General features: G+C 33.3%; 2 protein-coding genes and 2 non-coding genes across 4 annotated transcripts; all 4 read left to right on the top strand.

The window, feature by feature from the left end:
* Nucleotides 1–1,298: 1,298 nt before the first annotated feature.
* LOC126692171 (40S ribosomal protein S14-3-like) lies at nucleotides 1,299–4,079 on the top strand. Its single transcript, XM_050387675.1, has 6 exons — nucleotides 1,299–1,433; nucleotides 2,311–2,430; nucleotides 2,524–2,569; nucleotides 2,862–2,947; nucleotides 3,267–3,396; nucleotides 3,763–4,079. The coding sequence occupies exons 1-6, from the start codon at nucleotides 1,431–1,433 to the stop codon at nucleotides 3,828–3,830; spliced, it is 453 nt and encodes a 150-aa protein (XP_050243632.1). The 5' UTR covers nucleotides 1,299–1,430; the 3' UTR covers nucleotides 3,831–4,079.
* A 2,686-nt stretch (nucleotides 4,080–6,765) lies between these two features.
* Nucleotides 6,766–11,372, top strand: LOC126692170 (ubiquitin-60S ribosomal protein L40). The gene is made up of 5 exons (XM_050387674.1): nucleotides 6,766–6,925; nucleotides 7,021–7,107; nucleotides 7,210–7,312; nucleotides 10,969–11,035; nucleotides 11,157–11,372. Exons 1-5 carry the CDS (start codon nucleotides 6,823–6,825, stop codon nucleotides 11,181–11,183), a joined length of 387 nt encoding a protein of 128 aa, XP_050243631.1. The 5' UTR covers nucleotides 6,766–6,822; the 3' UTR covers nucleotides 11,184–11,372.
* LOC126693844 (small nucleolar RNA snoR99) lies at nucleotides 7,577–7,678 on the top strand. Its single transcript, XR_007645556.1, has one exon. It is a non-coding gene; the product is annotated as a small nucleolar RNA snoR99 (small nucleolar RNA).
* Nucleotides 8,351–8,452, top strand: LOC126693843 (small nucleolar RNA snoR99). Its single transcript, XR_007645555.1, has one exon. It is a non-coding gene; the product is annotated as a small nucleolar RNA snoR99 (small nucleolar RNA).
* Nucleotides 11,373–18,066: the final 6,694 nt, after the last annotated feature.

The raw sequence follows: 18,066 nt of genomic DNA, 5'->3' as shown, positions 1-18,066 counted from the left end.
ATTTGGCAAAATGAGAGGCTAAGGGTGCATATTGCTTATTTTGCTGAAAATTGAAAATTGAAAACAATAAAAAAAAAATTTCGGTTATTGTTCACACTAAAAAACATTGTTCATATGCCTTGATGCACTGTTCATGTCCCATGAATAGTGCACCAGGCGTTGGTCCCAAAAAAAAAAAAAAAAGAGGGTTGAAATGCAAACTGTCCAAACGTGGACGTGATCCAAATGCTCACTAAATTAACAAAAATTAAAAATTTTAAGAATTGGTTTGGCAATCTATATATCTATATCTATATAATATCTAGAAATTGAAGAATATCTTTTATTGTTACTATGTTCTTGTTAAGCCACATTAGTATAGCATTTTTGTTCATTTGGTCCACTTTAGTCCATTGAGTCTATTTCGGTCTACTTTGGTCCAATAGGTACAATTCGGTCCATTTGGGTCTATTTGGTCTACTTCAGTACATTTTGGTATATTCGATCCATTCTAGACTTATTGGGATTTAAATTGATTATTTTTGTAGGTTGTCTTTTTAGTTTTGGACTAAAAAATTTAGTTTTTTCCTTTTAATATTGGCCTTAAAAAGTATGAAATTTTATTATATTTGGGCTAAAAAATTCAAATAAAATAGGCATTAGAAATTAGATATATAAAGTCTAACTCTAACAAAGTAATAAAATTATAAAAATGATAAATATTCATAAGATTACCTTAAAATTAAATTTTTAATAACATAGACATTATTCTTATATTTGGAAAGAAAAAAAATGTTACAATTCTAAATTTATATAATTATTTAAATTTAATGTAACATGTTACATGTGTTCCTTGGAATGTGGTGTGCATTTAAAAAATATATATATTATTAGATATATTCAAATTAATCAACTGATTATGGTATATTTAAATAATAATTTTAATAATTTTTTTTTCATTTATATAAAACAATATTATAATTATGTAATTTAAATATTTTTATTAAATTATACTATATATATCACTATGTATGTATATATGTATATATTTTTATTGAATGCAAAACCCATAACATAAAAAAAAAAAAAAATAAATAAAAAAAATCACTATTTAACATACAAAATTTTTACTCATTGCATGGGTTTACACCTGGTTAAAATAAAAGTCAAACACTAAATTTTAATTTTAACTGATTCTTAAAAAAAAAATGTAGTGTTAAAAATATTACTTTTTATTTTTTAGAAAAGCAAAATACCAGTAAACTCTCAGGCTTGTACATGCAACTTATAGAAGAAATAGGGGCATTTACGTTATTTCACATGAGCTTCCCATTCAAAACCCTAGCTATAAAACTACAACGAAAACATCTTCTTTAACCTGCTAGTGTTTTTTTAAGGCCGAGTCTAGCTCTCATTTGCTCTCTGCACTCGAACTCGCACTCGCAGCAGCCATGGTAAGAGAATCTAACCCTAGATCTCATCTCTCTTTTGATTTTTCCATTCTTCAAATCTGAAACCAGCATTTGTTAACAAAACTGAACTTGTTCGAAATATCAGTTTGTGTCTTGCTTAACGATCTGAAAATTAATAAAAAAGAGAAAAGAGAAGAGCTTATAAAAATCGAAAATTTTCAACTCAATTATGCGTCATATGGTCATGTATGGTTTATAGGATTAGACAAGATTGGCTTGATTTATTTTTGTTTGTCTGTGGATTATGTAAAATAAAATGAAAGCCATTTGTTTTTTTTTTAAATATTAGTTTCTGGGTTTCGAAATGGATTTTTATGTATAATGTGATATATTTTTTTAAGCTAATTGCTACTTTAGTTTGAAGTAGAGATGCATTGTGTATAAGCAAAGTCTAGCTACCCTTTAAACCAACAAGAGATTTTCGTTATTTTTCGAAGATATCCAAGAAAAGTAGATATTTCTACCCATTTGTAGTCTTTAGCTTTCTGTGATATTTTATGAAAACAAAATGGATCAGAACTCGAATTTATGGTGAGGAAGAGCATTATGGTCAAATACATGCATTAGACTTAAAACTTTCTAAATGGGGTCTGCATGTGAGACCTAACATGTGATTAGGGGAATGTGTCTTAATTCACATATTGGATATATAAGAATGATAGAAAAAAGAGGGGGCACATTGTAGCTTTCTCCTTTCAAATTTGAGTTAATTAATTTGTATGAATGTGTTTTCCATTTGTGCTATCGTTGTCTATTGAATTAATTTTTCCATTTGTGTCACTTCTATCTTTTGCAGCAGTTGTTTCTTGCTCTTCCCAATTTTATGTTAGTAACACTTGCGAATTTGTATAATTTGTAGTCTAGAAGGAAAACTAGGGAGCCCAAGGAGGAGAATGTTACCCTAGGACCTGCTACACGTGAAGGGGAGCAGGTTTTTGGTGTGGCCCATATTTTTGCATCGTTCAATGACACATTCATTGTAAGTATTAACTATAATTTTGTTGATTAACAATCTTCTGGTTCAAGTAAGTATTGTTTTTACTTTTATAACGTTTTTTTGTTTGATTTGCAGCATGTAACTGATTTGTCTGGAAGGGAAACACTTGTTCGCATTACTGGTATGATACAGGCTTGCTCTTTGTTCCCCCTGTGTTTTGTTTTCCTGTACTTGCATCATACACAAGCATTTTAACAATCCTTATAACTTTAAAGTTTGAAACTTGCTTAAATAGTGCTTTCCAAGGAAAATAATTGCTTAAATAGTGTTGATGTTTGCTGGTTATCTCTGCCTGGTTGAGACTCTCTGGGGGATTTGGTTAATCTGTGTATCGTGGATATTTGAGGTTCTAAGATCAGTTAGTCTGTATTTTATTTTTTATGTGACACAATTATCTCCTTTCCGAGTTACAGGGGGCATGAAGGTGAAAGCTGATAGGGATGAATCATCACCATATGCAGCCATGCTTGCAGCTCAAGATGTTTCTCAAAGATGCAAGGTTTACTCTCTTCTTTGGTTCTTCCATAAGTCATTAATTGCTGCGCAGCTACAGAATTATAATTTATGTGAATTTGGTCGTCCTGGTTTTCTTTTTTCCATTTTTACATACAGTTTGACTTAAGTCATGTGTTTAAGTTCTATTAATTGAAAATTATACATGCATACATACATGCGTGTGTGTGTGTATATAAAAATATATATATGCCCTCAAGAATGTGTATTTTTGTAATTACTTGTCTTTTAATCAAAATTTTTGGTGATTAATGTTGTTCTTTTGGTCTAGAAATGCTTCCTGATTCTTTAGTGCCTGTATGCAGGAGCTTGGCATCACTGCTCTGCACATAAAGCTGCGGGCTACTGGAGGGAACAAGACTAAGACTCCTGGTCCAGGTGCCCAGTCAGCACTTAGAGCCCTTGCACGTTCAGGCATGAAAATTGGTCGCATAGGTAAGATTTTTTATCTTTACATTGCTTCAGTCTTATTCTCTGGTCTCAGTCCCACTTTTTTTCACCTCCGAATAAGATTGTTATCTAAAAATTTTTTACGTATTCGTTAAGACAGCCCTTTTCTCCAGTTTTTATGTTTTATGCCACTCTTGATTGATACCTCCTATAAAGCTGATTTATGAATCACAATAAGTTGAAAGTTCAGCTTTGTCTCTTTGATATCTATTTGATTTAAGATTCCATTATCCTCCTGATTTATTGTAACTTTTGCATATATTTCTTGGTTTAAAATCCGGTGGCTCTTTTTTCTCTTTTAATTTATGGCTTAATGTGAGAATACTTATAATGTTCCTTTCTTTCTCTCAGAGGATGTGACCCCAATTCCCAGTGACAGTACTCGCAGAAAGGGTGGCAGAAGGGGTAGAAGGCTGTGATTCCTTGTCATATCAGATCAAGTTGATTCAGCTGCTATGTTTGCTTGGACTTTGTTAGTCTAAATGCAACCATATTCTTGACTTCCTTAGACAACACTTTGTAGTTTTGAATTTTGATTTGTTTGCATCTTATCATTTAGTTGAAGCAAAAGAGATTTTTTCTCAAGTTCCATTTAATATTTTACCATATGATTTTGTGAAGCAAAGATCGATATGCAAGTATGCAACATACAATTTGTGTTGTCTTTATGACTCCTCTTTCCTTGTTGGTCATATCCTTTAAATGATTTTGTTTGGCAGACCAGATGGGCACCTTTCTTCTAGTATTAATATCTTGGTGCAAATTTATTTCATTAAGTGGGCAGTTTTCTTTCTAATCAGTTTATATCATCAGCAGTCTGTGACTCGTTAAAAAAAAAAAAAAAATCGGCAGTCGGTTGGGTGTAGTGTTAAAACTCTAGGTATGTTTGCTTTTTGCTAGGTTTGATATTGCTGATCTAGTATAATTGAGTAGAACGTTATCACTGATCTTAAATGGCTCGGACTAGAATGTTACCACTAACCATACGACTAGCAGCTTTTGGTTAGAATTAATTTCAGTCACGGCAATTTGTACCATCTGCATACTCTTGTATCTTTGTCCTTTTTTGGACTGACGTGGAATCTCACCAAGGATGGACCCTTTGGACTCACCCTTGGGACGTATACATGACCCCACCGCCTGATCTGTGTGGTAATGTAATCCATGAGAACTCTTGTATCTTTTGGGCATGCAAGTAGAAATATTGTTGGCCATTTCTTAGAAGTCGTTCAGAAACAAATGAGGTTAGATTACAAAGTGTTTCAACTTTCACCATAACTTACACAAAGCTTGGAGGAAGCCCACTGCCAACAAAACAGCCCTCAACTAAGAGGGAAAAAAAAAGGATGGAAACGAGCCGCATGTAAGAGCATTCAGGTGCTAAAAATTTTAGTTCTTAGCATTTTAAAAAGTTACTTTATTTATTTTACTAATTATTTTACAATATACAACATCAAAAGTTCTATTTCTTTTACTACTTTATTTAAAATAATATAAACAACTATTGAAATTAAAAAAAAAAAAAAAAAAAAAAAAAAAAAAAAAACAATCACCACAAAAATAGCCCTAGCCACCTCTACCACCTACAACCACAACCTATCGTAGAAAAAAGAAAAAGAAAAAATCTACAACCAATCACCACCAACCATTGCCATTGCCAACTACAACAATCCACCATCATAGCCAAACCTATGACTACAGCCAAAACTTATCACCACCATAGCCAAAATTCACTAAACCCACACCACAACCAAAATCCAAGAAACCCACACCCAAAATCAACAACCACTACCAAACCCATAGAGATGGAGAGATAGCAAAAATAGGAGAGAGAAGAGAGAGAAAAAGGAAAAAGAAAGAACCGGTGAAAAAAGAAGAGAGAGAGAGAGAGAAAGAGATCTTATTTGATAATAGAATAAATAATTATTATTTCTTATAACCTGTGAGCTACAGTAGACTACCATAGATGACAGTTTATAATTGCTCATTTGTAAAAAATTTATGAGTAGCACCATGAATGTAGCATGTTTTTTGTGGTGTGGGTTGTTATAAATAGCTTTTTGGCAATTTATGAGTATCATTGTGAATGCTCTAATGACATTATAATTAGAAATCTTATGAGAATAAGATCTCTTGTCAAAATTGAATATCTCTACACATCTATGATATGTATAAAATAAAATAAAATTTTGGCATTTTAGATGATATACTCATATACTCTTATTATTCATCCATAATTTTTTTTTTTTTTTTTTGAATGGAAGATATAGAATTCATCCATGCTATTGGAATTCATGTAGAATTTACTATTTATAATGATAATATTTCATGCTTAAAAAATATATAAATACATTTATAATTTCAAGCCATCCATTTAAATGGTTTGAAATGAATTCTCTTCGTGTTAATTCAACTTGACATGTTTATTAGATAGGTTTTTCATTCCTTCCTTCACTTCCAAGAAGGTCTACAATATATCGAGTCAATGGAAATCCAACATAATTTGAAACCTTAAAGTGTTTCATAGCCAAAAATAAATAATAAATAATAATAATAATAATTATGAACTTGTCAAATAATTATTGACAATCAACTTTCCAACAACTTGTACAAGAGATATTAATAAAACCTAATTAAAAAAAAATTAATTAACATATTTTTATCTCAAAAATTAAAACAATGGTATTTAATAAAAAGTCAAATAACTAACACTTAAATGTTATTAAAAAAAATACCCACTTAAAATATCACATTAGGCCACAAAATGTACCGTCCACCTTGAGGGAAAGAGAGAGAGGGGGCTAGTTATTGAAAAGAAAATAATAAAATGTGTTTTTCAAAGCAAAAATATATCTTACATTGAGTGTGAAGCTAACTCAATACTAAGACGTCAAGAGCTTGCAACTCAACCGAAACCTCTTGAGGTCTGTTTGGGATCTATTTATTTTGCTGAAATTTATAATTTTTTGCTGAAAGTACGGTAGATAAAAGTAAAAGTTAGCTGAAATAGTACAGTGAGATCCATGAATAGTATCAAAAAGTGCAATAAGACTCATAAATAGTAGTAAAAACAAATTAAATAATAAAATAAACTGACTTTTTAATTTGGAGCCATACACACCCTTAGTCCTCAGCAGGAGATGTCATAAAAAATAATGGGATTTCTTATGGGTTTGTTAGCAAAATTTAGGTTGGACTAGTTGTAGTTCATATACCAAACCGACTTTATCAGCCCAATAAGCTCAAGCCCGAATAAATCCCCTATAAGCCCAAAATGCAATCGGGTCAGGTCAATCTTAGTTGCCCCCACAGAGAAAAACCCTAGAAGCCTATGTAGTACTGCTATAAAACCCTTGCCATTTTCACTCTCTCCTTTCTCTGCACAGAGTGTAGAGAGGTAGAGAGAGAAAGATGCAGATATTCGTGAAGACCCTAACAGGGAAAACCATAACTCTCGAGGTCGAGAGCAGCGACACAATCGACAATGTCAAAGCTAAGATCCAAGACAAAGAAGGTATTGTATACTATTTGATTGAAATCAAACTTTAGCTTTCTGTCTCTTTTTTCACAATCAGAAATGACTGTTATGTTATTGTTTTTTTTGAGCAGGGATTCCACCGGATCAGCAGCGTTTGATCTTTGCTGGCAAGCAACTCGAAGATGGCCGAACCTTAGCTGACTATAACATTCAGAAAGGTCTCTATCTCTCAAAAATTACTCTGATTTTTTTTTTTTATTGGGTGTAAAATGAATTTCAGGATTTTTGAATTTGAATTTGTGTATGTCTTTGTTATTCAGAGTCGACATTGCATCTTGTGCTGAGACTTCGTGGTGGGATCATAGAGCCTTCTTTGATGGCTTTAGCTCGCAAATACAATCAAGACAAGATGATTTGCCGCAAGTATGTTTTTTTTTTTTTTTTTAATACTTTGTGTTTTTGAAATCTTAGTATTTTATCATTTGGGTGTCTGAATTTGTGATTTTTTTTAATGATTTCGTTTGTGGGTATTGACCCAATTAGTTGAACACTAGTTAATGTTGTTTAATTTAGCTGTGTATTGGTTATGAAATGTTGTTTTCAATGTCAACTTTTATTTTTGATAGATTGATTGAATTATTTGTTCTTTTGCTTACGGGACAATAACTAGCCTCTTCTGCTGTTAAAGTGCAAAAATGGTTAAACTTGCTCCCAATATTGATTTCCATTCTTCTACTTTGTCAGCTGGACTCATTATTACGCCAGTTGATTTTCATGAATGGTACATAATATATTTGGCATAAGAATAATTTAAAATCTGCATAATGCTTGATTCTTCTTTGTTTAGATAAATAGTGAAGGAAATTGGATGGAAAGTGCAGGCGATGCGTGTTTGAACCAGCCACTCTCACTTGTTATTTAGAAGGGCTTTGTTAAGTTAAAAGTTCACTTAACAATAAAACATCTCTTCTCTCACTACAGAATTAACATTAACTTGTTTTGATCACTATATGATCCAGAGTTTGAGCTTGTCCTAACAATTTGGAATCTTTAAACAAGATGATTTTTCTTCTCTCTTGACTATGATTTTATGTGTCTTGGAATGCTGATTTGAATTGAGGGGTACATTTCTGGGTGTTCAAAGAAGTAGACAATGGTTAGATATGTTCTTTTACTGATGGGACATACCTGGCCTCTTTTGATATCCATTTTCTAACTTTGTCAGCTGGACTTGAGCAAAAGCAAGCATAGGAGCTAAACTGCATAACATTGCTTGCAGTTGATATTCATGGGTGGGACATCATAATTTCCTTTTAGAATATAAGGGTGACATGTTGTTATCTAGACTATATTGGGAGGGATTCAATGTGAGAGACAATTAGATCCTGGTGTTTGGGTGTGGTTAACCATTTGTATGTTCTTACGTTTGCGGGACAATAACTAGCCTCTTCTGCTGTTAAAGTGCAAAAATGGTTAAACTTGCTCCCAATATTGATTTCCATTCTTCTACTTTGTCAGCTGGACTCATTATTACACCAGTTGATTTTCATGAATGGTACATAATATATTTGGCATAAAGAATCATTGAAAACCTGATGCTGCATAATGCTTGATTCTTATTTATTTAGATAAATAGTGAAGGAAAATTAGATGGAATGTGCAGGTGATGCTAAATTGCACTGGCCGCTCTCACTTTTTATTTAGAAGGCTTTGTTAAAGTTCACTTAGCAATAAAACATTTATTCTCTTACTACAGAATTAACTTGTCATGATCATTGTATGATCTAAAGTTTGAGCTTTTCCTAACAACTTGGAATCTTAAGCAAGTTGATTTTTTTCTTCTCTCTTGACCATGACTTTATATGTGTCTTGGAATATTGATTTGAATCGAGCGGTACATTTCTCTATGTTCAAAGAAGTAGACAATGGTTAGATATGTTCTTTTACTGATGGGACATACTTGATACTTAGCCTCTTTTTCTGTTGAAGTACACATGAGGTTGTGCCTTTTCCCAATATTAATTTCCCTTTTTCAACTTTGTCAGCTGGACTTTAGCAAAAGCAAGCATATGAGCTAACCAGCTTAACATTACTTGCAGTTGATTTTCATGGGTGGAACATCATAATTTCCTTTTAGAATATAAGGGTGGCATGTCGTTGTTGTCTAGACTATAGTGGGAGAGATTCAATGTGAGTGGCAATTAGATCCTGGTGGTTGGGTGTGGTTAGAGGTGTGTTTATTGTAACAAACCCTTCTAGGTATTAATTTTTATTCTAGTGGCAGAGCTGTTTTTAAAAAAATTTTCTTCACTTTTTTCTCTGATATGTTTTGTTCATATACTGACGGGACAATAACTTAGCCACTTCTGCTGTTAAAGTGCAGAACTGGTTATTCTTGCTCCCAATATTGGTTTCCATTCTTTTACTTTATCAGCTGGACTCATTATTTCAGTTGATTTTCATGGGTGGTACATAGTATATTTGTCATAAGAATCATTGAAAATTTCCCATGAGGTGATCCTTCAGAATGCTTGAGAGAGTGAAGAGAATACAGGCTATCAGCCTTCCGGTGGAGATGTGTCTAGGATCATATGTATTTTGTAACAACCACACCCAAATCTTGATCAAAATTTACCTTAAATATGATTTGTTTCTTGTTTATTGCTTTAATTCGCTCAAAACCAACTCTACTGGACTTGGAATGTTTTCATTGTTGGGATCGTTATATGTTCTAAAATTTTTACATCCCCGACTAACAATTTAGGATCTTAACCAAGACAGTTTTCTCTATCATGATTGCGACTCTGTTATTAGGGTTATTTGGGTGTTTCAATATTTTTAATCCTAATACTTTCAGCTCATTATCAATTTTTATATTTCTTCACTGGTGATAAAAGCTGATCTAATGCTATGCACTATAAATTTATTTTTAATCTTTTGATGGGTTCAATAATTTTAGTGTTCTTCACTGGATCTATGAACTTTTGATTGTTCTGATTGTTATACAATCTAAAGTTTGAACTTACCCAACTTACAATTTAGGATCTTAACCAAGATGATTTTTCCCATCATTGTTGGTGCCTGTTTAGTGTGGTTTTTCAATTGTTTATCCCACATTGGAATAATATCAAGTTTTATATTTGCTTCGCTGGTAATAAACACTATTCTAATTCTTTGAACTTTATAAACTGGTGATGGGTTCACCTCTCTTGAACCCTGCAGAAGTGGGAGCTTTGTGCTATGGGTGATACATTTCTGTTTTTGATGTGTTCATGTATCTTTAGTTTTCTATTGGTGGGACTATAAGTTGAACCCTCTATTGCTGTTTACTTTTAAGTGCAAAGGAGGGCATCCTAGCTCCCTATAATAAATTTCATTTTTTAAACTGTTTCAGCTGTACTTTTCACTACAGTTGATTTGATGTGTGGTATATCTCCTGTATTTGACTATCTTCTGGGTGATTGCCTACATTTATTCTGTAAGCAGCATGCTCACTGCACATGATAAGTTATTACAATATAGGGAGAGGTGCTAATTGGAAGGAGAACAAGAGGAGGAAAGAAAGTTAGTTGAGTGGTAGAGGAGTACTCATGGATTTTTGTGTTGGATTATTAAATTTTTCTATAAAAGTTTTGATTTGTATTAACTTGTTCATATTAGTTGCAATTTTAGAGTAATAGTTAAAATAGAGGAGAAGAAGCCAATGAGCCTTAGCTCAAATAACACCATTTCTCCTTGTAGGAGCAAGGTGGAGGGTGAAGTCTAGTTCAAGATCCATTGGGTGTGCGAACTTACCAATAAAAAATCTGGAATAGTGGGAAAGAAAGGGCAACCACTAACACCCCCTCACAAATCGATTACTTTGGTTTCCATTAGCAACCCCTAACTTAAATATTTTTTTGAAAGTGTTTATTTTATGTGTCTGTTTGTGCAAGCACCAGTTTTGAAAAGTTGCAAGTTAATAATTATTGTATATGCCCGTGGACAGCTTTGGATTTGGTGTTTTTATTATGTTTTGTTTGCATCAGCAGTAATAGGATTTTCAACTAATCGTTATCTTTTCAATTTTGATGTGTTAGATGTTATGCACGTCTGCACCCAAGGGCCGTAAACTGCCGGAAGAAGAAGTGTGGCCATAGCAATCAGGTACTTTTTAGTTGTTTAACAATTGTCGTATGTACATTCCAGTATTAATTTGCTGTGTAATTCTTGACAGCTTAATATCTATGGTTTACAAAATTGTAATCCTATTTTTACCTAATTGCAGTTGAGGCCAAAGAAGAAGATTAAGTAGACTCTGGACCTTTATTGCGTTTTATGTCTCAGATTGTAATTGAAATTTTGATATTAGAACCAAGATATGCAGTATGTGATTTTTTTTCCCATTGACATTAAGGAATGTATTCCAATTTTGATATCACAAATATTATGATGATTCTTTTTAGTTATCAGATTCAAGATAATGTTGGAAAGATTTTCTTAATTGCTTCGTAGGAAAAACAGTCTTGTTTATTTATTTGAAATTTTTTTCTCTTTTGCGTGAATCGCGTCCAATCCATCTGAGATAAATGTTTGTCTTAGTTGAACATGTTGTACTTGCTAGACTTTTGAGGAAAAGGTATTTCTTCTGGTTTGTTCACTTTAGTTCCAGTCTTCCAGATACTACAATGAGTTTGGCTTGGCTTTCTGTATTGTGTTAAATATTGAATAAAGTCCTTGCAAGTTACTACAGATTGTTTGAGCAATAATGATTTTTTCCTATTATCGACATTATCCATACATTTGGTATATGGATGTCTTGCACACAATATGTTGAGAAGGAGATATATACGCAGGATACACAATTACACGAGATACTTCTCCTAATTCATGTACAGCTCTTGCTTTTAAGTTTAGCCCAAAATTACAGATATAGCATGTAGGCATCTTCCAGATGCAGCAAAGGATCCAATATTGGATTGCATGTTTGAAATTCTTAAACCATGCACACCTTCGTCCAACATCTTGCGTCACCTTCTCGAATCAATTGCTCCTCACACCACAGACAGTCCATGGTGTAGCTTGTTTATTTTAAGCCCATCTCACTTTATGATCCGTACCACTCATCTTTCGGCCATTAGACAATTATTCAGACCTCCATTCATAAACAAGTGATCTCTAGCTTCCAACTTGCAGAAAGTACACATCAGAGATCAAGGCCCCTTAACACCCCCATGCTGCAAGTGCAAAGCCTATCCTTTTTAGCATCTTTTAGGAATGTTTTCTACAAATCAAATCAAAGTACTTCATGGAACATCGACCTTACAAGATCTTAGACCTTTTTCTTCTTTTTTTGATAAGATACAAGATCTTAGAGCTTTGCACGTTGCATTGCAAGAATATAGCTGATTTGGGGATGGCAGAACTTTCCGTCGTCCAATATGGTATTTTAACACTTTTTTTCAAGTGGTGGTCTGAGTATAAATGAGTCCTAACACGTATATTATTATTATTTTTTTAAATTTTTTTTTAAATAGGAGGTAGAATGGATATACAATTCAAATTTTAAACTCTTAAGAAATCGTTTGGTTAGGGCATTAGACACCTCCCAAATTGCTATTTTAGCAACACACACCCATATAAAGCTGTATATATATTTTATCTGGGTGTGTTGCTAAAAAGATTTAGCAACCATGAACAGTAAGTTTATATGAGTTCAAATTCAGTAAGGGCAGGGTGTAAAATCTATGTTTTATACCATCTAATAAGAAATTGTCATTTTAGCATTTTATTTAGAATTCAATATATCCTACCGTATCTAATAACATTTCAATAAACTTCTAATTTGGTTGGATTTATATGAGTATTAGAATTGATTGTGTTTGGTTTTTATTTATTCTTAAATATGTGATAAGATGATGTAGCATATTGGGATTGAATGGGGTAAAACATGAGTTTTACACCACGTCTTTACAGAATTTAATCTCAAGTTTGTGTATATATATATATATATATATATATTATTAATATTCTCTCTCATTAGATTTATCTATCAAACTCTCCCTCCTCTCTTCCTCTCACTTTCAGACTCTCTCTCTTCTTTCTTTTTTCTTCTGTCTTTATTTTAACACTTCTTTTCAAGTGAAGGTCTCGAGTATAAATGAGTCTTAACACGTAAATTATTTTTTTAAATAGGAGGTAGAATGGATGTACAATTCAAACTTTAAGCTATTAAGAGCACTAGCATTTGGAGATGCAAAAAAAACCTATTTTACATCCTCAAACGTTACTTTATCTATTTGACTAACTTATTTTATAACTCACCCGATATCTCAGTTTTTATTTCTACATGCAATTCAATAAAATAATATAAACTACCTAATAAAATAATAAAAAACATTTTTCTCTCTCTTTCCTTCTACTATCCTTTTCTCTTCATACACAACCACTAAATTAAATATTATTTTTTTCTTTACAACCTATGAATAGTAAGAGCATTAGCAGCCGAGTTTGCAAAAAAGTTCTATTTTACCATCTAAAAATCTACTTTATCTATTTTACCATCTCATTTTACAACTCACCCAACATTCCAGTTTTTATTTTTACATACAACTTAATAAAATAATATATACTACCTAATAAAATAAAAATAAAACTGCCCTCTTTCTCTATCCTCTCCATTGTCTCTTTATCATCCCCAAACCCAAACCAGATCAAGCCAACCACCTAAACTCAACTGCCACCACCAATCAAAACTGAAACTACCACTAACCACCAAAACAACCACCACAATCATCCACACCACCAACCACAACAACCACAAATCACCACCAAAAACCCACCACCGATCAACCTAGCACAACCCACCACAGAGAGTCAAACCCAAACTCAAACAAAACCCAAGACCCAAATTGAAACTCAAAATACCCAAACAAAATCCAAAACCCAAACCGTCCGCCGCCACTGCCATTGCCACTACCACTACCACTACCACCATCAACATCCACCATTGCCAAATCCATACTCACAAACCCAAAAAAAAAAAAAAAAAAAAAAAAAAAACCCAAATCAGATCCATTTTCTGCCACAACCACCAAAACTAAGACTTGTGGCGGCCCACGGCAAGCAAAACCATTGCCACCCACGAGCACCAACGGCCCCACGCCAACCCACGGCGATCTGAACCCACTTGAATCCTACCTATGCTGATTTGAACCCACCCACGGCGAGCTACGACCACGACCACCGAAACGCCACCACTGAACCAATCGTCGATTCGAAGAGGGGGAGATCGAGATGAGGAAAAAAGAATAGAGAAATAGAGAGAGAAGAGACAGATATGGAGAAGTGAGACAGAAAGGAGTGGAAGGAGAGAGAAAGGGAAAAAAGAAATGAGAGAAGGGGAAAGAGAAAAAAGTGTTAATAAAATAATTTTTTTTTTTATACAACCCGTGAACAGTGAGGTTGCATATATGCAACCTCATTGTAGCGGGTTGGGAAAATATTTTAGGTTTAGCAATTGGGATGGAGCCCAATTTTAAGGAATTAGATGGTAAAATGGCAGTTGGGGGGTGTTTACACCCCATTGCTAGTGCTCTAAGGTTGTATATATGCAACCTTACTATTCATAAGTTGCAAATTTTTTTAAGTATACAAACTCGGATGGAGTGAGTTTTTGTTGTCTTAGGTTGTAAAATAGCAATTGGGGGTGTTTACACCCCCAATGCCAGTGCTCTAAGAAATTGTTTAGTTAGAACATTAGACACCCCCCAAATGGCTATTTTAGCAACATCGGCTTAAATTGAGCTTTATCTGGGTGTGTATTGCTAAAAAAATTTAGCAACCATGAACAGTAAGTTTGTATATATATTTTATTAATCTTCTCAATCTTCTCAGATTTATTTATTAAACTCTTTCCTCTCTTTCTCTCACTCTCAAACTCTCTTTCTTCTTTCTTTTCTTTTCTATCTTTCTCTCCTTTCTTCCTCTCGCGCTCTAACTCTCGCTCCCGATTTTGGTTGGCTATTTGGGGTGGTTGTAGATTGGCAGGGATTTGGATAAGCATTTTGGTGGGTGGCTTCGAATCTACATTTTAAGTGGTGGAGGTATAGTAGGTTTTGAGTTTTGTGGATTATGGGTTTTGATTTCGAGTTTTATAGGCCGTGGATTGCTAATGGGTAGTCATGGGGTGGTGACGTGGGCCATGGTGGCATAGGTTATACGGTGGTGGTGTGGGTTGTGGGATGTGTGGGTTTGGGTTTTGGTGGGCGTGGGTTGTGGGAGGCGTGAGTTTGGGTTTTGGTGGGTCATGTGGTGGTGGATTGATTTAGCGTGGTGGTGGCGGTTATAATGGGTTGCGGCTGCAGTGAAGAGCTGGAGGTAGGGGTTTGGTGTGGTGGTGGTGGTCAATTGTAGCGGTGGGCTGGTTTGATGTGGTTTTCGGTGGCTGTTGATGGTTGTGGTGGTGGTGGTGTCGTGGTGGGCTGTGGTGGCTATGGGTTGGTTATGTTATGGTGAAGAGAGACACTAGTTAAGGGAGGCACTGACTGTCATGAGTAAGAAAAGAGTAAGAGAGAGTGAAAAAAATATTTAAAAAATGAATAGTATTAAATGTGATGAGAAAAATAAAAACCGACATGTTGGATTTGTTTGAGATTCGCTTATTTTGCTGAAATTGAAAACTTTTTACTAAAAGTGTTGTAGATAAATGTAAAAGTTAGCTGAAATAGTACAGTGAGACTTATGAATAATACTAAAAAGTGCAATGAAACCTAAAAATAATAGTAAAAATAAACTGAATAGTAAAATAAGTTGATAAAAATAAATGTTATCAAACTCACATGTCGTGTGAGTAGAAATAAATAGAGTAATTTTTGTTTTCGTTTTTTTGTTGTTGCTATAAAATAGATCTTTTATTTATTTATGAATAATAGATCTCTTTTTTAACATCGAGAATGCGAATGCTCAATATTCTTAAAAGATCACAGCCAAGATTTGTGTCTAAGAACAAATAACAAGGGTGTACTATTGTATATGTAGACCGTAGTAATGATTCTATCGAATGATAGCTATGTATGCTTGGGGAAAATCGTTCACCTTCAGACTTGTGAGGCCCACAAGTAAAGTTTTTTTTTTTTTTTTTTTTTTTTTTTTTGAGAAACAACCCCACAAGTAAAGTTAATGCCATTAATATTGTGCATGTGAAAATACAGTCATTTATGATAGCCTGTTGTACGATTTTCTCTATTGTGTACGGAAAAATAGTCAAATATTGAAAATACAGTAATATTTTGCACTTGAAAACAAAAAATTTAATTAAAAAAAATACATTATTTTTGCCATAACTCTTTACATAATTAATAAACAAAAAATTGGAGGTTTATATGAAAATAATAAGAAATCAGTTACAATTTGTTTAGGAGAATTGTGACAAAAATACGTGTTGCTAGAATAGTTTGATAGAATAGTTTGAGTAATGTTTGTATTTTTTTAAAATACGTGTAAGTGAAAAAGTGTATAAATATACGTGTAATGTTTAAAAACTGAAAACATGTTGCTAAAATGCTCTATTAAATGGGCCTATGGGTTTGTTAATTGTAGCAAGAACTCACGTGAAAATATAGCATTTTGTACGATTTTCCCAATTGTGAATTGAAAATACAGTAATATTGTGCATGTAAAATGCCTACTATACATTACTGACTTTCCTGAGAAAATCAATGCCAGTAGTCACATAATAGGAAAAAATATGCCATGTATCGTGTATGTTTCCTCTCTCTCTCTCTTTCTCTCTCTCTCTCAAATAAAAGTAGACCTCACACATGTGAGGTTCACTTTTACGTAGGAGAGAGGATACATGCACAGAATAATCGATATACCTCCTCCACATAATAGCCATCATCATACGTGTTAGCCTACCTAGTTGTGGTTACTCACAGGAGTTCGCTGACACCATAAGATTAGGTATATTTTCGTACACTGCATGTATCTGCCGACATGAATAAAGTGAATAAAGTGGAAGCGAATTCAGACATGGTTGGTCTCAAAAAAAAAAAAAAAAAAAAAAAAATTCAGACATGGTTGCTCTCTCAAGCTCCGTTACTTTATAATGAGAAAGGCAATCTTTTCAACGAAAACATTGCTGCTGCCCAAATAATGTTTACTGTTTTGGGAAGTGGGTGAAGCTGAGTGATAAACTTTTGACTTGAATTTAGGTATATACTTTTGACCTGAAGTTATAGTTGAATTTTATTGTCACAGAAAAAAATAATATCGGTTTTTATAACGCAATAATGTGGTTGAATTATGTTAAAGATATCAAGACCTAATCGTAAATCAGAGTCGAAACACTTGCCATAAAAATTAATGCCTCACGAAATGCTTATACATTGCTGGCGTCCAAGCCCACCAGATGAGTCACATAATAACCATCTCCTGTAGTCCTGTATTTGATTTGACTAGTTGTGGTACCTTTGATGGAATTCTTTTTGTCGTCTCTCATGTTCCATTACTTTCACTTTGTACCCCACTCCACCTACTCAATAATTTATATTTATTTCATGTTTGATGTGCTCATTTTTATATCATAATTATAATAATTACGAGTAGGTTTAGCGTCAATTTTAGTTTTTAGTTTTAAACCTAACTTTTTTCTTACTCTTTTATTTTATCCTGTATTTTCTTTTTCTTTTTTCTCACTTTTTTTTAGATATAAATATACTTTAACATGCTTTAACAAAAAATTTTCAATAAAATACTAGATAGATTATTCTCAAATGGACACATATTGTTATCCCTTTTATATGTCAAAATTCATTTGTACAGTAATAAAGAAAAACAGTACTATTTTATCAATGTCTTTTAAAGATCAAAATCTATAGATAGAACCATACGGAACATCACCTAAAAAACTGTATTCTTACCTTCATTTTAGCCCAATCTTACAAACTAAATTATGCATGCATCACAATATTGAATGCAAGATTTTGGAAGGACTTCAATTTGAAAATAACACAGACCAAGCAAAAAGAAAAAAAAAATTGAATGAAAAAAAAATTGATCAACTTGGATTCTTTCATTTGAATTTTTAGCAGACGTTTTAGGAGAAGAGTGTATTTAATGTCCTATCACCTATGCGCTATAGCTCAAAACTTAACTCACCAATCCAAAGGAGAACTCGTCACAAGGCTCTTACTGTG

The sequence above is a fragment of the Quercus robur genome, chromosome 7 (assembly GCF_932294415.1).
Source record: "Quercus robur chromosome 7, dhQueRobu3.1, whole genome shotgun sequence".
Taxonomy (NCBI): domain Eukaryota; kingdom Viridiplantae; phylum Streptophyta; class Magnoliopsida; order Fagales; family Fagaceae; genus Quercus; species Quercus robur.
The sequence above is the reverse complement of the archived record's forward strand: the minus strand, read 5'-3'. Positions and strand labels throughout refer to the sequence as shown.